The 24,874-nt window shown below is 41.1% G+C and overlaps 1 protein-coding gene across 4 annotated transcripts in view; it reads right to left on the reverse strand.

Moving 5' to 3' along the window:
* Window positions 1–11,999: 11,999 nt before the first annotated feature.
* Window positions 12,000–24,874, reverse strand: part of RALB (RAS like proto-oncogene B) — an 81,459-nt gene continuing 68,584 nt past the window's right edge. For 3 of the 4 annotated variants that reach the window (XM_050917188.1, XM_050917189.1, XM_050917187.1), the window contains exons 4-5: window positions 17,283–17,460; window positions 12,000–14,282 (exon numbers count right to left, since the gene is read on the reverse strand). In XM_050917188.1, the coding sequence (XP_050773145.1) occupies window positions 14,163–14,282; window positions 17,283–17,460 (298 nt within the window). In that variant the 3' untranslated portion in view covers window positions 12,000–14,162. Of the gene's footprint in view, window positions 14,283–14,505; window positions 14,530–17,282; window positions 17,461–24,874 lie in introns of all 4 variants that reach the window. The other variant, XM_050917190.1, reaches the window with a different exon arrangement.

Below are 24,874 nucleotides of genomic sequence, written 5' to 3' on the forward strand. Positions count from 1 at the left end.
CATAGAAAGTACGCTTATTAAGTTTGCGGACGATACCAAACTGGGAGGGATTGCAACTGCTTTGGAGGACAGGGTCAAAATTCAAAATGATCTGGACAAGTTGGAGAAATGGTCTGAGGTAAACAGGATGAAGTTCAATAAAGATAAATGCAAAGTGCTCCACTTAGGAAGGAACAATCAGTTTCACACATACAGAATGGGAAGAGACTGTCTAGGAAGGAGTATGGCAGAAAGAGATCTAGGGGTCATAGTGGACCACAAGCTTAATATGAGTCAACAGTGTGATACTGTTGCAAAAAAAGCAAACGTGATTCTGGGATGCATTAACAGGTGTGTTGTAAACAAGACACGAGAAGTCATTCTTCCGCTTTACTCTGCGCTGGTTAGGCCTCAACTGGAGTATTGTGTCCAGTTCTGGGCACCTCATTTCAAGAAAGATGTGGAGAAATTGGAGAGGGTCCAGAGAAGAGCAACAAGAATGATTAAAGGTCTTGAGAACATGACCTATGAAGGAAGGCTGAAGGAATTGGGTTTGTTTAGTTTGGAAAAGAGAAGACTGAGAGGGGACATGATAGCAGTTTTCAGGTATCTAAAAGGGTGTCATCAGGAGGAGGGAGAAAACTTGTTCACCTTAGCCTCCAATGATAGAACAAGAAGCAATGGGCTTAAACTGCAGCAAGGGAGATTTAGGTTGGACATTAGGAAAAAGTTCCTAACTGTCAGGGTAGTTAAACACTGGAATAGATTGCCTAGGGAAGTTGTGGAATCTCCATCTCTGGAGATATTTAAGAGTAGGCTAGATAAATGTCTATTAGGGATGGTCTAGACAGTATTTGGTCCTGCCATGAGGGCAGGGGACTGGACTCGATGACCTCTCGAGGTCCCTTCCAGTCCTAGAGTCTATGAGATGAAATAAGGGAGTGAGTGAGTGTCCAGCATGCCTCTTATTAGTTCTACTTTTACTTTGGTTATTAGCACTTTGTGCAATGGGGAGGGGCTGTAGGAAGGTGTGTGGTTGGAAGTGGGCCTAGACAGGTGAGAGCCTTCCCCCATTAGTTTTACAAGGGTGAGGAGAGGGCTCCAAGCCCACTCTGATTTTTATATCAAGGCAGGTGGACTGGTTGCACAGAGATTCTTGCTACAAAGTCATGCTACGTGTTCAAAGAAAGTATTTCCCCCAGTACTGCTTATTTACTGGCAGTTGGAACACTTCAAACCTAATTTAATACACTTGGCTTTACTATATTTTGGCCTGATAAAAGCTATTTCCTCTCCCTGCCCCAAAAAAGTCACCATGACAAAGTTTTAACTGGTGTTGCATCAACATTCACCCCACCCAGCACAGTGTAACCAACCAGACTTTGAAAGCTCATGTAAAAACACATGAAAGTAATTTTTACTCAGCTCTTGTTCTGCATAACCCAGAGACAAGGAACAACAAGGCAAGACACCTCTCGGCTACAAGTGTGAACTTGATCTCGAAGCCACAGCCTTTTCCGTTCCTGCTCAGAGGCGGGTTGGCAGCATGATGAGTAGCAAGGTAGGTTACAGGTGACAAGATGAGCATAAAAAAAACCTATTAAACCAGGTGTAAAGTCTTTTTTGAAAGCTCATCACAGCAGCGGAATTCAGCTCTGGACGTTAAACCCATTTCCAGTGATCACTTGGAAGTTAACATATGTTAACTTTAGAACAGGGATTGGCAACCTTTCAGAAGTGGTGTGCTGAGTCTTCATGTGTTCACTCTAATTTAAGGTTTCATGTGCCAGTACAATATTTTAACATTTTTAGAAGGTCTCTTTCTATAATATAACTAAACTAGTGTTGTATGTAAAGTAAATAAGGTTTTTAAAATGTTTAAAAAGCTTCATTTAAAATTAAATAAAAATACAGAGCCCCCCGGATGGTGGCCAGGACCCAGGCAGTGTGAGTGCCACTGAAAATCAGCTCACGTGCTGCCTTTGGTGTGGCATAGGCCTACCCCTGCTTTAGACTATCCATTTAACTAAAAGGTAGAGAAGATTCAATAGCAGCTATCCCCACCTTCACTTCCCAGGCAACAGCCAGAATTAGGCCCTATATCATTGACTTGTTACAGGTTTTCACTTTGTAAGGAGAAGCCAAGACCGATTTAATCAGAGGCCAACACAAGGTGCCGCTGAAGGGTTAAACACAATCCCCTGCTACCCTCTTGTTGTAACCACTGGGGAAGAGGAGCGCTGATGAACTGCAGCATGCAAAAGCTGATGCTCTCAAGCACTGAGCTACTTCTATTTGCTGCTCATGGGAGCGATAGGTGCAAATATCAGTGAGGTGCATTTGATTAAAAATGTGCAAATCTGTTGAGAAATGAAGTGCACTTCTTGAGTTCCGGGCAAATGCTAAGGCAGCCCTCAGGACTGCCACTATAGGACCCCAGTTCAATGGTTTTAACCCTCAGGACTCCAAGAGCACCTACCCAGAGAAAAGGGGGGCTAGAGCATTCTGGGCACCCTGGATTTCCTCCCCTTTCCCCCCCATCTCTCCAAATGCAATGTTACCAACTCCCATGATATTTGGTGGCTTCATTTATAAATAAACTTGATGCTGAAATAAAGGGACTGCATGAGAATCTTCACTTTCACTTAAAAAAGTTTCTAGTCCTCATGGTTGCAGAGAAAAGTTTAGAAACATGAAGCAGATGTATCCCAAAAGCTTAGAAATCAGAAGGAAAAGCACAATAACTCCAACATGTTCATGTTTTTAAGCCAATCGCTCTTAGGAACTTGACTCATGCTTTTGAAGTCTTGATGTTGGCAATAGCGCAAATGTGACCTGTATTTCTCACCAGTAGTCCCATCCATGAGTCCTCTCTTGCTTTCTTGATCTTTCCTGTTTGAAGAAGTTATACCACAACTTCAGTAGGCGGCCTACCTCACCACCTGCTCGCTGAAGACATCCTCCTCTGTAGGATGCAGCCATGGGGAAGAGAGAGCCTAGCAGAAAGATGCAGCTCTCCCCAAGTCACTAGTAAGGCTACGTCCAGACTACCCGCCATATCGGTGGGTTAAAATCGATTGCTCGGGGATCGATATATTGCGTCTCATCTAGACGTGATATCGATCCCCGAGCTCGCTTAAATCGATTCTGGAACTCCATCAACCCCAACGGAGTTGCGGAATCGACAGGGAGAGCCGCGAACATCGATCCCGCGTGGTGAGGACGGGTGAGTAATCCGATCTTAGATATTCGACTTCAGCTACATTATTCATGTAGCTGAAGTTGCGTATCTAAGATCGATTTCCCCCCGTAGTGTGGACCAGCCCTAAGACACGGATGCGTAACTTCCTTCCAGCAGTCAGATCAAGTATTCAGCTTTCACTCTCATGCAGCCCAGATGGCTGGAGTTGAGGGTGCCAGCTACATCTCGACAAGTGAATGGTATCCTCTTTGTCTTTCCAAGTGATTTTGTCCCTACTGTCTGATTAGACATTGGCTGTCCAAGTCACAAATCTGACAGTAAGTGCCAAAGTCACAAAGGACAGAAGAGCTAAGCCCTAACAAAGCTATTTGAAACTAAGCAAAATGGGAGAGTATAGCTAGAGTTGCAGAACTAAGGCAACATATTACACCATGGCTTAAATGAAATCTGGGATGCAATGGATTTAGAGGGTTCTGAACCCATGTAGTTATCCTTCACGCATCACCTGCGAGGGCTTTCAAGCAGTTCACCACCACTCCACAAAAATGCTTGCAACAAACTACTAATATTTTAAATACACATGTAAGCTGTCCTCCTTGTTCCTTAAGATGCAAATATTATCCCTCCACAAGGATCAGCCAGAAGTCCCTTTCAAGTGCGGAAACTATTTACAGTATAAGCCTGTCTCTCCATTTCTAGTTCCAGGACCAAACATGCCTTCCTTACTCACTAGAGTAGTCCCACTGATTCCAGTGGCATGCAACTCATGTGGAGTAAGGAAAGCAGGAATCTTCATCCTCAGCTGCTTCTTTGGGACAAACCACCAAATTCCCAAAGTGCTTTCGCAACTGCTGACACCAGAGATGCCCAGAGCGGAAAGAATGAGTTGCTTCAGCTGAAGCAGCAGGCTTTGTAGGAAGGGCCATACCCTAATATCCTCTATGGTTGGAGCACTAATGGAAACAACAGTGAGCAGTTGCGTACACACTTCCCCTGGAGAGAGGAAGCTCATCCCAAATGTTTGAGGTCCACAGCAGTTTGGATTGTTTCTCTAGACAGCTGCTCTTACCAGAATGAGAAGTCAAATTGAGATTTAATATGTTACACCCCATCCCCACCTCTTTGGCCTCAGCACTCTACAAGGTGGCATGTTGTATTGATTAATGAATAGAGCCTCACTGCTTGAGGATCTTCCATGCATTGAAGTGAGGGAAACTTCCCCTTCAATCTGTGTAAGAAATAAAAATAAGGACAAGTCTAACTTTTAGTTTGGATACCAAAAAGCTCTGAACCACATTCCAGGAACTGAACTAGCATCACCTTTAATTGTCCATGAGTTATGTTACTAAGGCAAAGACCATCAGGGTCATTTTGTGTGTGGGTAAATAAATCTGGGTCCTATCCAAAGAGATCTAGCCTACCACACCACCTTCCACTGTGTTGAGGGAACATGCAAATACATGCAAGTTTCTGTGCATCCAGAATTTATAGGCCAACACCCACCAGTATTTATGCTGATTTGTTAAATAAACAGCCTTCAGCAATGAGTGCTTTTATGAGCTATTAAAAGCAACCCATGAATGAAAATTGCCTATACAAAAACAGAACGCTCAACCCCCAAAGAACAGTCCATTCACTGAAGGAGCAATATAGTGGATTCTTGAAGCCAAACTGCCTTTAGCAGAACAAAAGCAAATCGCAGAGCAGATGGCCCCAATTTCACCCCAACATTCTGCCTCCAGTCCTCTAGAGTTAAAAGTCTCAGGGTCATTAGCTGCCATTTCCTTGCTCTTCTTCGGTACAAGAATGGTACCTGATAGTTTTTAAATGGAAGATACCATTATCCCCATCATCTAGGTTTTTATATGGTGAATTAAAATCAGCACCTTGAATTACCCCTAAAGAAATGAATGTTTGTGAAATATTGCAGAGTCCTGTTGAATAGAATTCCCTTGTCACTGACATGCAAATCCAACGGTGCTCGGTAAGCAGCACCAGTCTCCACTTTGCCCCACAAACTAGTTCAGTGCCATAGAAATCTTATCCTCATGAGAATCTGGAGATGCTGTTGCACACCAAAATACTTCAGCAGGAATTCAGTTGAGTGTTTGTATGAAAAAGGAAACTTTTAAATTAGAACAAGGACTTTTACTGCATAAAAGAGTCACCATAAAGCAGAACCACCAGAATAAAAAGAATACTATGTGTATGGCTCTTTATGGATGATTCAGGTAACAGATTATATACACCCCGCTTATGCTCACAAGAGCAATTTCAAATAGTCTCTCTCCATGGTATTTTCACATCCAAGTTCACCTTTGAGGCCACAAGGTGGAGCCAGCTCTTTTCAGGAACTGTAGACTAGAAGCAGGAGTTGGCAACCTTTCAGAAGTGGTGTGCTGAATCTTCATTTATTCACTATAATTTAAGGTTTCGTGTGCCAGTAATATATTTTAACGTGTTCAGAAGGTCTCTTTCTATAAGTCTATAATATATAACTAAACTATTGTTGTATGTAAAATAAATAAGGTTTTAAAAATGTTTAAGACGCTTCATTTAAAGTTAAATTAAAATGCAGAGCCCCCCCCCCGACCGGTGGCCAGGACCTGGGCAGCGTGAGTGCCACTGAAAATCAGCTCATGTGCCGAAGACGGCACACGTGCCATAGGTTGCCTACTCCTGGACTAGAGTGTTTCCTACAGTACCACAGAAATAGACAGCACTTTGCATGCAGGAAAATTAATCACGCAACAGAATATGATGATAAAGTTGGGAGAGAATACAGTACTAACAGGAAGGCTGGGGCTAGGATAAAATATGCACAATCTGCTGTACAGTATAGTAGAGATTTCTGCTATCTACTTTGTGTAGATTAGAACTTTAAATGACTCAAACCCACATATCGTATACACAGCTGGTCTAAGTAGCTGGGTGTTCCAGTTTCTACTGTCCATCCTCCTTCATTCCCTCGAATTGTTTGACACTCACTTAATCAGAGCCGGAAGGGACCTTGAGAAATCATCAAGTTCAGCCCCCTATGCTGTGGCAGGACCAAGAAAACCTAGAGCATCCCTCACAGGTGTTTGTCTGACTTATTCTTAAAAACTTTCAATGACAGGGATTCCACAACCTCTATTAGAAGCCTATTCCAGAGCTCAACTGTCCTTACAGTTTCAAAGTTTGTCTTAACATCTAACAAGTCTTCCTTGCTGCAGATTCTGCATATTACTTCTTGTCCTACCTTCAGTGGACATAGAGAACAATTGATCACCATCCTCTTTATAATAGCCCTTAGCATATCTGAAGACTCAGTCTTCTTTTATCAAGACTAAACATGCGCAGTTTCTTTTAACCTTTTATCATCTGTCAGGTTTTCTAAACCTTTTGTCATTTTTGCTGTTGTCCTCTGGACTGTTCAATTTGTCCATATCTTTCCTAATGTGTGCATCTAAAATTGGACACAGTTGTGTCTTGTCTTAGCTTGTAAACTCTTGAATTACACCACGTCTGGACAGTACCTAGGGCAACAGGGCCTTGACCCTGACCAAGGCTCTGGAAACTACTGCAATACTAATAGCAGGTTCCCCTATCACTCCCTCCTGAAGGCCTCTCATATTCTGATTGTCACATCTATATTGCTAAGTCAATAGATATTTTTCTTCGATTAAGGAAGGTGTTTGTTTAATCCAGTAGGAAAAAGCCACTTTGCAGACCAGACGGGACTCTGAGCAAAGCTCAGTTAAATAGGCTGTGTGCTAGTGAAATCCACAGGGGCTAAAATCCAACTGCAGCAGGGCAGTTACCTCACTCCTGAGAGAATGACTAGGCTGATTGGGGAAGCAGCCGCCATAGCTGGGGCCATGCCCCAACCAGGCCACAGCTGGCCCTATGAAAGGGCTGTGAGCCAGGAGCTAAGTCAGTCTCTCTCTAGCAGTGGAGAGAGAAGGACCTAGCTGCCTGGGAACAAGGTACCAGAGGTAGAGAAGTGTTGGGGAAAGGATAGAGGAGCTCCAGCTTGGCAACTCCCCAGGCTGCAGGCCCTGTTCAAGGCCTAAAGAGAGGTACTCGGCTGCAGGGAAAGGCAGCACCCCCTTGCCAATGATGAGTGGTTTACAGACTGCAATCTTCTCTAATGAGCAGGGACTGGAGGATGACTGGCAGTAGCCACTGAGGCAAGGTAGGAATAGAGGGTTGGAGTTACCCTGGGAGGGGAGACCCAGAGCATGGGGACTGCCAGGGGGCAGAACCCCAGAGTAGGAGACACCCGGGTCCAGGACGGACACGGGGCAAGCAGCAAGCAAGACACTGGCCTGCAGAGGGTGCTCTGAAGAGCTAATTCCTAGGATGACCAGCAGGAGGCGCTGTGCCAGTAAGTCTCACCTCAGTACACCAACCCCTGAATAAAGCAGAGCTGCTCTATGGCCACTACTGCAGTGTCACAACTGTGGTAGCCTCTGCAGTTACTGTGCTGCCCTGCCTCTCCCCAGGGAATCTGTGATTCAATCCTACCTTCAGGGACCCCTCCAGCACCCTGCTCTAGTATCTAGGAAGTTCTCATCCCCAGCCTTAAAAAGAGCCCAAACAGGAGACTAACTTAAATTTCTCTGCAAGGGGAGGAGTTTGGAATGAATCCTGATCACATTCTGACTCTCCAACCCATGCCCTTTGTTGTCTTCATGTGACAGAAAAATCAATTGCTTTTTAAACTGTTCAGATTGTCTTTACAGTACTTTGGCCCAAGACCCGCATTACAGCCCTTCTATCAACAAATGGCACCCAGTTTTTGAGGCCCTGTACTTTAGGATAGGCTCAAGAGGATTCTTGCATTTCTGGAAGACCAGAAAGGAATGTCTCCATAAGTTCCTATTGTACCACTAGTTTACTTAATCAACAGTTGCTTTTAGCTAGGTTACTATGGGGGGAGGGGGGACAGAAATGGTCTTGAAAGACTCTTGCCTAGGGCAAGCAACCAGATTGGTAACTGGGGGAGAAATGTTTGCCAAGATAACAGTAAACACAATTACATAGTTCTGTGACCTTATGGGCCAATAAGGATGAGTGAAGGTGCTACACCACGGGTCAGTAACCTTTCACAAGTGGTGTGCCAAGTCTTCATTTATTCACTCTGATTTAAGCATTCGTGCGCCAGTAATACATTTTAACATTTTTAGATCTTTCTATATGTTTATAATATATAACTAAACTATTGTTGTATGTAAAGCAAATAAGGTTTTTAAAATGTTTAAGAAGCTTCATTTAAAATTAAATTAAAATGCAGAGCCCCCCGGACCAGTGGCCAGGACCTGGGCAGTGTGAGTGCCACTGAAAAATCAGCTCGTGTGTCACCTTTGGCATGCGTGCCATAGGTTGCCTACCTCTGCGCTACACTAATACAAATAACCATCAAAATAAGCACAAGATACAGAGTATTGTACCTATTTCTTTTTTTTTATTAACAATAGTAATACAAATCAGTTGGATTAGCATGATAATGAATACAAAATGACTAAAATACATTTTTATGAACATTTAAAGAAATGTTTGTGCAACATCTGAGAGCAAAGCTTTTCTTGATCTACAGAAGAAAAGTAGAACTTACACTGTGTAGCACAACGTACATAATTTAAAAAGGCAATTTCTTTTTAATCCTTCCTGTCATTAGTATCACTTCATTATGGTAAACATATCTCTTGGGGCTCCAATAAAAAGGATAAGCTTTCCTTTTTCACCCCAAAATTAACTCCCACTATTTCTGTGCAGTCTGAAGTTTGCAGTGGAAGTGCTATTAGAATGGACCATAGGGCTGAACCTTGATTTAAAGCCCAACAAACTATGTAACAGAATCAAGTCCCATAAATCAATTGCTATTATTAAAAAAAACACCTCACTTTCCTCACTGCTTTAATGTGTGGGGTAATTTTAATACCCAAGGTTATTTTAATTTGATTCCATTCTAAAATGCATAGCAAACAGCTTTACAAGCTAGAACTGGAACTTGAATTGGCTGCCATTGAAGTCATTCCAACGTATAATGCCCAGTAAATATGTAGGTGTGCTTCTTCCCACAGATTCAAACAAACCCCATGTGAATTTATCCAGGGCTCTCTCATATGTTGGATTAACATATCTGATATGCATCCAACCACAGAACAAGTATGTAATGGATAACAACAGTGAAAGCTTCTCTCCATACTGTTTTATCAATGTATCTCAACCTGACCTGGAGAGATCCCTTCAAAGGATGAGAGGTCAGGTCAGTTTCCATATACTTAATTCTTGGCACCTTTCAGAGACAGGATCCAAGGGTGCTGGTAGGTTGCCTCATGGATAACCGTCTACACAGGCTAGAAATGAAACCTCTGACATGGTAGACAGCCTTCAGAGTGTAACCATGTTCTCTAATGAAGTGGACTGTATTGGGACCATCAGCAAAGGAAAGCTATTGTGTATCCCCATTCCCATGCCATCGAGTTACCCCCCAATTTTAATATTTAAATCACATTTTCCAATAGCAGTATACTCAAGTTCTGCCATTCTAGTCCTGCATGACTATCAGGCTCTCATTGATTTCATAAATACTTGTTCTATGCATCCACATTTTAAGGAGAGCAGATAATCACTGGAAAGCTCTGTCATTCTAATCTGATGGGAAAGTTTTTTCTGTGATCCCAACCCTGCTAAAACCTAATCTTCAAAACCTGCAGGTATACAGCCTTCAATTTACACAGGTAGGAAGATACACTTGTTTGCTTCCCTACCAAGTTCTCTTCACTTTCCACACTTGAATTATGATTGCCCATCTAGACTAGGAAGAGTTCAGAAATCAAAAAGTTTCCTTCAGCCCCTTCTTAAAGCCCCACGACAAGAAGCTATATTTCTTTCCTCCATTACTACTGCAGTCTCAACAAACCCCTGTTGAGTCAATGTACCTCCAGCCAAGCAGAAAAGGAAATCACTTGAGGCCACTCTGGTACTCCCTCTGCTTGCAGAGAACAGCTGAAGTGTAAGGCACTTCCGGAGACAAGGGGTTGAATGCATCATCTCCACGCAACTTCCAGGCGAAGGGTACAGTTTATTGCCTGGCTGGTATATTAAAATCAGACTAGTAATTCTTCACACAAGTATTTCTGAACAGAAATGTTGCTCACTTATGAAATTTTGTTTGAGTCAAGGTAGCTACCTTGTTCACAGCCACTGAACTGAGAAGAGACTTCCACGAAAGTTCTCTTTTCTGCATTTGTCATAACTGAAAGGTAAAACTGAAAAGCTGCCATATCAAGTTCTCAAGTGACTTTTTGATTTTGGAAAAGAGAGAACACATTGAAAGCTCTAACAGAATGTGCTCTCAAGCCTTCTGCCCCACTGATGCAAATGCTGTGATTTTTAGAAAAAAAAAGCGTTAATGAGTAGTGAGTAAAGAACATAAAACTGCAAAGCATCGCATCTTCCTCACAAGCAAGTCTAACTCAAAAGGACAAAATCATTTCTTACTACTGTTGAAAGTCACCTGGAGTGCCCTGTCCTCATTCTACATTAAGAATAAGTGCTACTCTCTCCCCAGTGAGTCTGATGGGGGATTACAACACAAGTATCCCCTTGTGCAATAACAATTCATCTGTTTTGTTTTTAAAAGTCTCTCCTATCAAATCCTGCAAAATCTCTAGAAAAGATTCATGAGATCTTTGGGTATTAGCTCAACATACATACTCGTTTCTACATCAGTTCTAAGTGAGCTGCCTGTTTGAGACCCTTGCCGAGTGCACTCTGATTTGTGAACAACTTAAATTACTTTTTAGTTAACTCTTACACTCCAGTAAACCTTGATTAGGCATATTTTATGCGCTTGTTTTTCTCTCAATGCTATTCAAGAAAACCAGAGGTCAGCATGATACATTCTTACAAGTTTAAGTGCAGCTAAGATTTTAAAGTGAGGTTAGGAAGAGAGATTTGGACCAAAAATACATAGGTTAGTGAAACAGCTTACCAATACCAGTGTTTGCATCAATCTTTCTAAAACTCCAGTGAGAACAGTTTATTCTAAGAATGAAGATTTATCTGCTATATTTTCAGTACAAACACAGAAACACTGTGCTTACCCATGAGAATTTCAAAGGGACTTGTATAGAGACACTATAAACTGAAGTAAAATTGACTCTCCTATATCTATTTTTTCAGATCAAGAAATGCAAAGAGTGGACAGTCAATGAAAAAGTCAGACTATTAAAAATATGAGAAATTTAAGCATTAACACACTGAGTGACACTATAAAGAAATGTTATAAACATCTCACCCAACTGCATCCCTTTAGTTACGTAACATCTAACTGCACCCAGTGCTCTTGCACAGGGTTTAGATAAAAAACCCACCTTGTTTATAGATACTTTAAGAGCCAAATGGCTCCTACATTTTCATGTTTCTATGCTCTATAATCAAGCTAGCTTTGTAATGCCATTCTGACCCTTACTGTCCAGTTCTAACGGCTAACATTTTCAAACTTTTATGGCTAGAAAAAATGGTCGCCTAAAAATAAATATGAATTTAACCTGACAATAAAATGGATTACAGCAACCTTGATTTAATACATATTCTCCCACTCCGAGATGTCGCTTGACAAGAAGTAAAATCAAGATGTGGAAGACAATGAATTAATGGGATAGGAAACTCAGAAGTCCATGCAGGACCTCAGCCTCCTAAGATCCACTGCATATTGAACTTTATTTTCCTTTTCAAATCTCTAAGTGGAATGCACTAGAGCAGTAATCTAGCACATTTGATAAGAATATATTTTGGCAATCCTAGATATTAGTTATGTTCAGGCTTGGAAGAATTAGATTTTTATTGGTAAAATGTCACGACACAAGCACAAACAAATGAAAAAATATTTCCACTGATGATCATCAAAATTTACAGAGAAGCAGACAAAGAAAAATGCTGCTTGAGAAATTATTAGAATGTGACATAAGGATATTTAATTTGTAAATTTTAACATGTGATGTTGATAATTTGTATCGTCTGGTTAAAAAACTAACTTTTTTTAATCTTGGTGTCACTAAACTAGTGCCTGACCCCATCCCCATAAATTCCAGCAACTGTGAAAATTTAAAATCAATAAAAATAAAAAAAATGCTTATGAATAATTGATGTCAAAATTATTTTAAAAAAATTCTACCAAGCCTAGATACTTGATTAAATTTTGAATTAAGCCCTTCCTATCTCTGCACTGCTCCCACTCATTTAATGATTGAGCTAACAATACTAGTTTGTTTAAACACCCTTCACTATACTGCTCCTTTCTATATCTTATTCCTTTCTCATAGTAGCTGTATTTGAAGTCACAAAACAGATGACAAGTTGAAAAATGATTAGTTTTCAGATAATATATTAGTCTACTTTTCAAAAATTCAAAAATGAGTTTTTCTAGGATTCATTGGGAAACTGTACAAACTGTATTCCAGAAGCAGGGTAATTATAAAGGTTGATAATCTCTGCTACAGCAACAAGATGGAAACACATATTTTTGGCAATGGTACTTGATTGACACCATTAAGTTGAAAAAGGTATTTAAGTGATATACATCTGACACAGAGACAAGAACTGCTAAATACTGATGTTTCCCATATATTTCCCCCATTTCTATTCGTCTGTAGTTGATCGTTCAGGACTAACTTCAACTGCAGCTTTGACAGCAAAACTCAGCAAAAATGTTTCCATATTTTAGATAAATGTGCAGAAGACTAGTACAGTAAAAATTAACAGGAAATAACCATGACAGTTGCCTAACTTCATTTCAGCTTTGTTTCTGACATTTAGCAACTTACAGTTACTTGGCTAGTAAGTGTTAAGTTGCAAGGTAGCACAAAAGCCTCTCACTGGTTCCACTTGAATAGTTTTGTGATCAGTGGCCTATGTCCTCTCTCAAAAAGAAATAAGTTTATCTTAAACAAAATGGAAAGCAGAGATGCAGTAGTTTTCACATCTCCATGACATGAATACATGTATTACAATATAACAAAATAGACAATCTGCACTTTAAACAGTTAAGATAATAATTTTGAGGAAGGAGAGTATGCAGATGAAATAGAAGCAACTGTATTAGTCTAGCCTCAAAATAGAAAAATACAAATTTTGGGGGTTTTTTTTGTTTTAATTCAGTGCCAATTTGTTTCCTTTTTTAAAAAAATAAACAGTAATGCTTTAGGTCACTTCCCCACCCAAAAAATAATTGTATTGTTTTGTTTTTAAAATACATGAGAGGAAACAAGCCAATTGAGAATACAACTAACCAGTATTTAAATACTAAATATTGCATTACCAAACAGTCTGATTTCAGTCAGTAGGCTTGATTCATGAACACTGCGTTGACTAATAATCAAACAGACACAGTTAATTTGCTTTTGAGTGACAACTCCCAAATCTTCAAAATGTTGGAATTCATGTAGACTTCTAACAGTCTGAGAAAATATCGACTGTCACTTAAAGACTGTGAGAACTTCAAAAAGTCTTGCCAGATATTGGTTTGTCTATAATTATTATTAATACAAAAATGACAAAGTCAGTGAGTACACAGAGACTGAAAAATGTGGTTGACCTTAAAAGACCACCAGAGATGTTTGGTGAGGCCAATACAGGTTTTTTTGGGGGAAGGAGATCAGATTTGAAAAGACATCAAGAAGCTATTACTTTGAAACTGACATGGGATTATTTCCTGCAATCAGACTGAAATAAAATGCTCAAAGAACCACATTTGCTGGTAGAATTCTAGCTTTGAAAGTTGCTGGCAAGGTGAGTCCATTTCAGTGTACATGGGCTCATATTTCTCTTGACTAATGGTTCACAAATTAGATTTTTTCATTTTAAAAAGGCAAAGTGAATACAAATATCATAAGGGAGTCAATACAAACTTCCTTTCATGAATCCAGCCCTATATCCTTAGTAGTAAGTCTTACTCATTCCATCTGTAGATATTTACAGGTCCTAAGGATCACAGTAAACAACATCTTTCTTTAAAACTTTTCTTGTTCTTGCCACTTTTCTTCCCATTCTTGTCTTTGTTTTCTGACATTTTCTTTGCTCTGATTTCCCTCATTAGATCAAAGAATACCTGGAAAGTTAAACATATGGGAAATTAAAAAACAACAGTTCTGCCAGCAAAACAAACTGTTATATTGATGCATAAACTAGAGTATTTGGCAAACATAAATGTAACACAAGAACAAAGCACCTAATAAAATAAAAATGAGTCATCTAAACATAGATCCCAATGCTACAAATTCAACACCTGTGTTTATGCAGTACACGAATCAGGGGAAGGGAGAAGGACTTACCTAGCTACTAAGTCATTCGGCAGCCTGTTTCAAAATGATAAAAGCCTTTTTTAATGAGTATCACTATTAATTGTAGCAAAGCAATATGCAGTGGCATGCAGGGTTTTTATAGGGATCTATGAGATTTATACTAATCATAGGAGAACGTTTACAATTAACTCATGAAAAACGAAACCAGGAGACTATAAAGGCCTTGGTGTAGCACCTTCAACACATTAATGAATTAATACAACTTCACCAGGAAATATTAACCTTATTTTATGGAAGGAAGAAGTTAAGTGCAGAGAATTTAAGTGAATAAACAAAGGTCACATGTCTAGTGGAATCCACTTCTCCCAACTCCTAAGCCTAAGCCCATATGGGATCAGGAAAAAAACATCCTTCCTCAACTAAAATCAGAGCACAGAAGGGAAAAAACAACAACATTTTAAAAGATTGCCAGGGTCAAACTTGGTTTTTTTCCCTCCATTGTGTACTAAAAATTCTAGATACACAAGAATATGCTTTTTAACAAAGTGTAATTTACTTAATTCCAATGTTTACATGGACAATAAAAATACCAGCTGAACTGTTAGACTAGTCATAGGCCAGCTTTTATTGCTTATAGCTAGGAAAATGGAATTCTCAGGATTATAGAAGTCTATTGAAATAATCCTTAAGAGTTAAGATGTGTGTGACAGGTAGCTCTTGTACTTCCGAGAAGTAGATATTTTATTGGATTTAATAGACAAGGAAGAAAGTAATTGAGACATAGCAAAAACAAGGCCTTCAGATACTGCATCTGGAAAGCACAAGTACAAGATCTTCTTTAAAAGAAGAAGAAAATGCTTCACACTGCTCTGGATGAGGAGAGGTAAATAAGCCCTAGCGATTCCTAACCTGCACGTGTTGCCACTGACACATTTCAAAGATGTTCTTTATGTGGCAAATATAGAACTTTAGATTTAAGCCACTGCTACTGCAGGAGTGCCCCTAATTTGAATGGATTTTGGAGAGAATAGATTTGGGTTGTCTGTACAGAGGTCATTTTCCATCTGGATAGAGAGTAGTAACAAGTAACATGGCCAACACATGCCTATTTTCAGACGATACAGATGCCGAAAGATACCAATAGCGTGTTTGGAGAAAGTTAAGACTTAAAAATTAAGATCCAGGGTGAATTTACAGGGCAAGTACAGCGTGCTAGGCACTTTCCAAACACAGACGAGTCTCTGCCCAAACCACTTAAAATCTACGATATTAACTCTCTCATTTGCCAGATTAGAAAAGTGAAACACACAGGCCATGCTGCAAGTCAGAGCTGGTCTTAGAATCCAGATTTCTTGGCTTGCCTTCCCATGCTCTAACTGTGTTGCCGCCTTGATAACTAGACCATTGTTAAACCAAACTAGGAAGATATGGATATTTTAGCTTGCGCATCAAGAAATCTGAAAACATTACCTAGTGAGTGCAGGGTCGCCGGGGGGAGAATGGGGCAATTTGCCCCAGGCCCTGCAGGGGCTCCCATGAGTATATAATATTCTATAGTTTTGCAATTTTTTATGGAAGGGGCCCCCAAAATTGCTTTGCCCCAGGCCCCCTGAATTGTCTGGGCAGCCCTGAGCGAGTGTATATGTATTTGGATGGGAATGTTAATTTAGTCTAAAAAGCTATAGTACAGATGCTGCTAAAGTGAACATGCCTCATGATTTATATGGACTTTCTAACAGACTGAACAGGAAGCAGTTTACTGAACATAAAAGTCAAAACCAGCCCTCAGATACAATTAAGCTTCAAAACGTTCACCCCTAGAAGAAGAGCCATAGAAGATTTGTTTTCAGACTGTAGATTGTAAGCAATTCAACTAAAATTCAAACACTATGGATCCACTAACTGTCCTTTATTATATTTGTTCAAACTTCTCCCAACATCGCAAGTCATCTTCTGTGGATGTGTAAGGGGGTGCATATTTTCATATTCTCCCCAGAAAAAGGAGGAGAATCCCAATATCCAAGACACTGCAGGAAGCACACATGTATGTTAACTTGCTACAAGGGTTATCAGAATCCATCTGTTCAGAAACTGAAAAGCAATTTCAATCCAAAAACACTACAAGTGACATCAAGCTGGAGAATATTGAGTCTTCGGAAAGGCAGTTATAGAGGGTGGGGGGAATCACGTTACAGGAAAGGTACGCAGTAAAACATGCATATCCGTTTTTCAGAAACAGAAGATAATCTCAATGATCAGAAAGCAAAGAACTGAGAGTTTGTCAGAGTTTGGGCAGATATTTAACAAAATATCAGCTGCACCACATGTGAACTGAGGAGACAAAAGAGGGAAGAACCAAAATTCAGAAGTGCTAGAATCATCCTCATTTTAATTGTTTTACGATGGGCTGAACTACAGTCAGTATATATCACTACTAAGCATTTCAAGCTATAATTTAAATCAAACCCTGCACTTCAGTGAATTCTCAGAGCTAATAAATCTACTATACTTCAAACCATCACCTGAAAGCTTGCCATTGTACAAGGACTCACACTTGTATCTATAATAAAGTAAATTAATGGGATTTTCTTGACATGTTAACATAGACTACAACAAAAACCAAATGTTTGTTTTAATTTGCAAGATATTCATTAACTGAAACATTCAAACCTTACAAGTGTGGACTATTGTAAGAGGAACAAAAAACCCAACCATGAATTGTACTTGTTCCAGAAAGTAGTAGTCAGTCACTCTCAGTACTGAATGACAGATTCTACTGCAGTCAAGACTTAAGCTAGTTGCCTTACCTTATCTACATTTGCTCTAGTTTTGGCAGAAGTTTCTACATACTGCACACCCCACTCCTCTGCTTTACTTCTGGCTTCCTCTACAGGCACCTGCCTCCGCTCTTCCAGGTCAGATTTATTTCCCACCACAAGCAAAGGGATTTTGTCTTCTTCAGCCTTCACACGCAGAATCTGTTCCCTAATTCATCAGATATTAAAAACAGAACAGCTGAGTTAGCTTCCTGAAAGCATCAAAAATAAAACACTTGACACCAGGAATAAGCAAGCAGCCTTCACACTATGCCAAGGAGTATCATATTGTACTTCTAAAAAGCCATTTCAGGATGGCCTCATGCCATCACTAATGGGTAAAGGATTCCAAATTTAGAGTGGTAACATTGCAAGCTCAGAGCCAATACTGCCCAATGAATATAGGAATGCAAATTGTAAGTTACAGGAAATGGGGGTTACTTACTTGTAATTGGAATTTCTTTCGATGTGTGATCCCAATGTGTATTCCATATGCACGATGTGCATGTGCACTACATGACAGACTGGAAATTCTTGCAAGTATTGTCTGTTTGCCTGGGCCTATGCCCTGGATCTCCTTGTGCTCAGTACCGAGGATGTAACGGGAGATGCAGACTGACTGCGTCTCTACTTCCTTCTCTACCGCAAATCTAGTCATGAGGCAAACCAGAGGGGAAGGTGGTCGCGTAGTAGAATTCAGATACGACCACACATCTCAAAGAATCTCCAGTTACAGCTAAGTAGCCTCCATTAGTACTTTGAGTTCTATTCCCGGTGTGCATTCCGCTTATGGGTGAACGTCAAGCAGTGATCAGATGGGGGTTGTGGATGGATGCAGGTGGTATAGATCTCTAACACTGCAATTCCAAAGGCTGTGCTGACAGAAGAGACTTGGACTAAAGCATAGTGCTTCATGAAAGTACAGATAGTGCTCCAGGTTGCCATCTTACAAAAGTGTCCAGCATAGGCACTTCCTGAAGAGATGCTACTGATGTTGCCAGTGCTCTAGCAGAATGGGCCCTCACCCCATCTGGGGGAGGGAAATACACTAATGGATAGCAAAGGAGGATTAAGCCAGGAATCCACTTAGAGAGCCCGAGCACATATCGTTCGTCCTCATGTATGCTCTACTATAGCGACAAATAGTCTTTGCAGGTAGAATGGCAATGCTCATCTGACACTGACAGAGTGAAGTTTCCTCTTCTTGCTGGAGACAGAAGGCTCTGGAAGGAACCTGGAGTGAAGAAGTGCACAGTAAGTGAATTGACTGGCTTATGTGGAACTTGGAAGATACCTTTGCAATGAATTTTGGGTGGAGTGAAGGGATACCTTCTCTTTATGAAATGTAGTGTATGATGAGTCTGCCACAAAGGCTTTTCCTTCACCCACCTTCCTGGCCAATGTAACAACAACCAGGAAGATGGCCTTCATGTACAAATGAAACATTGAGCACATGATGAATGGTTCAAAAGGTGGCCCTGTAATGTTGAAAGTATGAGGATTAACGTCTCACTGTGGCATTGGCTTTGCTACTAGTGGGAAGGTCCTAGTCAGACCACTTACAAAACTGGTTGTTACTGGGTGAACAACAGAATATCCATCTCCGAGAAGGTGAACACACTGATTGCTGCTAGGTGGACCTGTAGAGAGCTACTAGAAAGACCCGATGTTTTGAGAGTGAGGAAGTATGTTTAAGGCAGCAGGAATACTTGCTGGTCCTGATAACTGAGGTGCCCTGGTAGAGAAATGCTTCAGTTTGATTAGGTAACATTTTCTGGTAGAACCTTTCCTGCTGTGATTAAAAATAGTTTGAATGGCCTCTGAACATGAACGCTCTAGGTCTGACACTCATCCAAATACCAAGGCATGAGGTGAAGTGAGTCCAGGCTGGGATGTTGGATCCTGCCAGTCTCCTGAATTAGCAGTTCTGGGAAGGGTTGGTGGGTTGAAATTTGTAGGAGGGTCCAGAAACCAGAATTGCCTGGGCTAATTGGGTCAGATGAGAATGATTTGTGTTTTGTTGTGACAAATCTTCTATAAAATCTAGGGTAATAATGAGATAGGCCTTCCCTCCAATCTCATGTGGCCTGTCCAGAACAGGAGAAGGGCATCGTGCCTGGAGTCCAGACCTTGAACTGCTCTGGTACAACGTACATTGAGCTTCTTGTTTTTCTGCGAGACGAACAGCTCCCAAGATGGCGTTCCCCACGGAGGGGAAAATGCTGCCTGACACTGAATTATCTAAATCCCATTCATGATTGGTGAAAAAGTGTCTGAGCACCAGGTAGATATGTTACAGTTATTTTGGATACACCAATTCCATAAATTGACCACCTCTAGGCACAGTGGGAGGAGCCTTGCCCCACCTTGTTTATTTATATGGAAGACAGTCATGTTATCTACATTATCTGAACATTAGAGAGAGACGGTGGGTGAGATATCCTCCTCCATCCAGTAGTATCCTCTTCTGGGGTTAGAACGTTCCTCAGAAGAACTGGGTCTGAGAGTAAAGGAGATTGTGGGTCTGGGAAGATGATATCATCCCCTTGGGGTAGTATATGTCTCAGCCTGTCCCAGACTATTAGGGGTCCCCATTACTGGTTATGCCAGATTCTGTGCCACAATAACTTAAGTTGTTGGCAGATCCTTGCAGATCCTTATGGCGCCAAGCCAGTAGCATTAGAGAGAGTCCTTCCTGGAGCTTTTGGCTGTCAACAGTGGATGCTGATCCTTCGCCTTGGCAGAAATCCCGGTTGGCACTGGTGTCAGTATGGGGGCCGGAACGGTTGGAGCTTTGCTCCTACATGCTCTCTGCTTTTTTTTTTTTTTTGTGGTTGGGAGGCTTAGGTAGACCTAAGTCCTTGGGGCTTGTATGTGAAGACTCACCCAACTTGGATGGTGTCAGAGAGGGAAACCTTTTCTTGGAAGCAGACTTATAAGGGAATCAGTTTGTGTGTCTGAGAGCGTTCCTTACTCTCAAGAGAAGCCAGAGGTAACTGGTCTTTGTCTCCTCTGGCCTCTGCTCTAGAGCTCGTGCTCACAGACACACTGCTAGAGATTTGCAGCCGCTATACAGGAGGGACTCCCAGCTTTCTCCATGAGGTATTTTCTCATTCAGAACTCTCATCCCTCTTGGGCCTGGGGTGAGCAGGAGTGAGGACAGGAGATGCAGTGTTTAAATCCTGGGTTTCTAGGAAAAGTCCTTCTCCTGAAAGCGGGGACAGAGATGATCCCTGGGGAGGAGAAACTAAGCTAACTCTGCAGATGCTATCAAAACACTATGAAAAACGAAAACTATAAAATTATATTTACGGAGATGAGGACAATGCAGGGATAACTCCGGACACAGAGGATTTCAACTCAGCACATGCAGTGGCAAGAAGGAATTGGAGAGGCAGTCCGCCCGCACCTCATTATATACGCTTGGCAGCGAGCCCAAGGAGATCAGGAGTGGACCAACGGACACTATCTGCAAGAATTTCCAGGCTCAGTTGCATGGTGCACGTGTACTACGCATAGGAAGCAGTTCTTGGAAAAGGTTACATTTTGCTGTGTGTGGCTGAACACTGTATCTGTCACTTCATCTGACTCCAATAAAGGAGAGCTTTTATAGTGCAGTACAAATGGCTTTTGAAACAAAAAAAAGTCTTGTACAATATATTTATACTCATTTCATTGATAAATCGAAGGGCTCGTCCACACAGCAACTCAGCGCGCGGCAGACTAGAGTGCTGTAGGTTTACACCCCAGCTTGCTGTGCACTGTCTCTGTATAGACAAGTGCTAAACAGAAAAGTTTGGATAAATAAAAATACTATCACTACTACACAAATAAAATAAATTAAACTTTAAAAAAAAATTGTACATTTCTATAGCCCCTTCCCCTGCAGGATCTCAGAAGGCTTTATAAATAGGTAAGTCTCCCTCTAAATTGGGTAGTACCCTCATTTTACAGAAGGGAAAACAGATTGGGGGAAGTTCAAGGATTTGTGGAAGGTCACATTGTGACAAAGCAAAACCCTGCTCCCTGGCTCCAGGACCTGTGACCTAACCACACAGCTATCCCTTCCTTCACAAGGAAGTATCTTTGCTTCTACCAATATCTTCATGGCCGACCTGGAACAACGCTTCCTCAGCTCTCGTCCACTCACACCCCTTCTCTATCTACGCTACATTGATGACATCTTCATCATCTGGACCCATGGGAAGGAGACTCTGGAAAAATTCCACCATGATTTCAACAGCTTCCACCCCACCATCAACCTCAGCCTGGACCAATCTACACGGGAGGTCCACTTTCTTGACACCACGGTGCAAATAAGTGATGGTCACATTAACACCACCCTATATCGAAAGCCCACCGACCGCTATGCCTACCTTCATGCCTCCAGCTTCCATCCTGGGCACATCACACGATCCATTGTCTACAGCCAAGCACTGAGGTACAACCGCATCTGCTCTGACCCCTCAGACAGAGACCAACACCTACAAAATCTCCACCAAGCATTCTCAAAACTACAATACCCGCACGAGGAAATAAGGAAACAGATCAACAGAGCCCGACGTGTACCCAGAAGCCTCCTACTGCAAGACAAACCCAAGAGAGAAACCAACAGGACTCCACTGGCCATCATATACAGCCCCCAGCTAAAACCCCTCCAACGCATCATCAAGGATCTACAACCCATCCTGGACAATGATCCCACACTTTCACAGGCCTTGGGTGGCAGGCCAATCCTTGCCCACAGACAACCTGCCAACCTGAAACATATTCTCACCAGCAACTGCACACCACACCATAATAACTCTAGCTCAGGAACCAATCCATGCAACAAACCTCGATGCCAACTCTGCCCACATATCTACACCAGCGACACCATCACAGGACCTAACCAGATCAGCCACACCATCACTGGTTCATTCACCTGCACATCCACCAATGTAATATACGCCATCATATGCCAGCAATGCCCCTCTGCTATGTACATCGGCCAAACTGGACAGTCTCTACGGAAAAGGATAAATGGACACAAATCAGACATTAGGAATGGCAATATACAAAAACCTGTAGGACAGCACTTCAACCTCCCTGGCCACACTATAGCAGACCTTAAGGTGGCCATCCTGCAGCAAAAAAACTTCAGGACCAGACTTCAAAGAGAAACTGCTGAGCTTCAGTTCATCTGCAAATTTGACACCATCAGCTCAGGATTGAACAAAGACTGTGAATGGCTTGCCAATTACAGAACCAGTTTCTCCTCTCTTGGTTTTCACACCTCAACTGCTAGAACAGGGCCTCATCCTCCCTGATTGAACTGACCTCGTTATCTCTAGCTTGCTTGCTAGCACACATATATATACCTGCCCCTGGATATTTCCATTACATGCATCTGAGGAAGTGGGTATTCATCCACGAAAGCTCATGCTCCAAAACGTCTGTTAGTCTATAAGGATTCTTTGCTGCTAGAGCACTTTAAAGCCCAATGAAATATGTTTGGAAGGTTACAGTTTGATATCTGAAGGCATCTTTTACCACTACTTCAAGTTGATTTACTTTAAGAAAAACCTATCCTTTTTAATTAATAAAAAGAAGAGTTTAAGACAATAGCAAGCAGCATAATTTTCAAAGGTATGTGTAAACATCCAGGAAACTAGTTAGTTACTCAATTTGCAGTCTCTTTATTCTTCTAAGAAATGAAGCGTATACTTCTTTTTAGCTCATTTTTCATATCATTTCCTTATGTGATGAAACAATATATAATAAAAACCCACAAAAGTGTTTTTCATGCAATCAAATTAATACAATATCCAATCTATCAATCTAGGCAGAGAAACTAGTACAAGTAGTTGCTTGCAGTTTATTTCCCATTAATAGCTGATTGTATTTAACAGATGCTCCAGTTAGGGTCACTTCAAGTGCACAATGTTATACAAAACTGAAAAATTATGCACTTGAACACAACCAGCTATTAGAATCACAAGATACTAATGGTTCGCTTTTGTGAGTCAAACAGGCAGGTAGAACAACAAAACAGCAATTAACTATCAAAATCTGAATATCAGCAGGATTTCTAGCCTGACTTAAAATAGCTACGATAAACAATCGGATTACAGAAAATCTAATAATTGTTTAAGTGAATTTTGTCATGTCAGTGTTTTTCTATACAATTTGCAAAAACTCAAAAGATTAAAGAAATCAAGCAGTTGTCAGACTAAGATATAAATTAGTGTTTTGTCCAGTGAGATGGGTAGGTAATCCTTCTTTCCAATAGTGAAAGGGGAAAACGCCCATATTTTCAAATTGAGGGAGTTACTAGAATCTTTCAATTACCAGCCCAATTAAACACTACCATTAGCTAAGTTCATAATTTGCCTGATCTGACTCCTATTGAAGGTCAACGGATCTCCCGATAACATTTGATAGAACATGTTGTCTCTGGGTCTTGGCTCACCTCCAGCCCTGTTTTTTTTACGCTTAATCCTATCCCCAAGCCTCCACAATAAAACAGCCGTTTCTCTGGCTAAGGGGAAGACTGGATGCACCTCCTCCAAAAGTGCAGTCTTCAGTCAGATGGGGAGGTCTCTCTCTGTTGCACCTAAGCAGCTTGTCAAAATTTTACCTTTCCCCTAAGACAAGAAATGCACTGCCTGAATAATGTTCCCAAAGTGTTGGGTCGTGGAGCAAGTACAAGAAACAACTGGAAAGAGGTGCAACAGAAAAAACGGACCAATAGTCCTTCCTGACTCAGAGCTCATTAAAGAAAGGACCATAAGCAAATCTGAATGACAGCAACTCCACTTGGAGACTTCCCTGTAGTGGAATTCCAACAATGATGAATGCTGTCTGGATAGATGAACCTTGTAAGTTCCCTCAAGGTATCCATCTCATTGCTGGGCACCTTTCTTCTAACTTGAAAAGCATGAGGGTACAGGGGTTGCAGGTTCTCTTGATTATGGATTAATTCCAAGTTGAAAATCCATTTCTCTTTCCCCAGGAAGCACAAGGAGAAGGACAGATTAAACAATAAACAAACCCCAAGAGCCTCACTTTTATCATAGGTTGATGAGGCAGTCAAATTTCCTTGTTTCTCATCAGAATGCACTAGAGTTTTACTACTAGCTAGATTCAGGGCTAGTGTTTTGGTTTATTTCTTTGTACTGGAATGTTGATGTAACAATTGCACACACAAAAAAAATCACAGTAGGATGGCAAGGTTTGTGAGGGGCTATGTTTGAGTTTTTATTCAGATAAGCTCTCCTGTTGACATAGCGCTTTCTACACCACGGGTTAGGTCAGAGTAATTATGTCACTCGGGGGTGTAGATTTTTGTTTACCCCTTGAGCAATGCAGTTACACCAGTATAAGTTTGTAGTGTAGACCTGACCTCAGAAAGCAGATTCAGTATTTTTGTAGTTCTCGAGTATTTCTGTTAAGAATCAAAGGGTCCTGTATCTTATTCCAAGTTACTGATACTTTGCTTATTGCATATATGTACACAATTCCCATTACAGATTGTTAACATTGTTATACACAAGGCTTTTTCATTGTACACAATCTAAATATTGGGTTTCAGCTATCTTATT

Source organism: Gopherus flavomarginatus, chromosome 10, assembly GCF_025201925.1.
Source record: "Gopherus flavomarginatus isolate rGopFla2 chromosome 10, rGopFla2.mat.asm, whole genome shotgun sequence".
Taxonomy (NCBI): domain Eukaryota; kingdom Metazoa; phylum Chordata; order Testudines; family Testudinidae; genus Gopherus; species Gopherus flavomarginatus.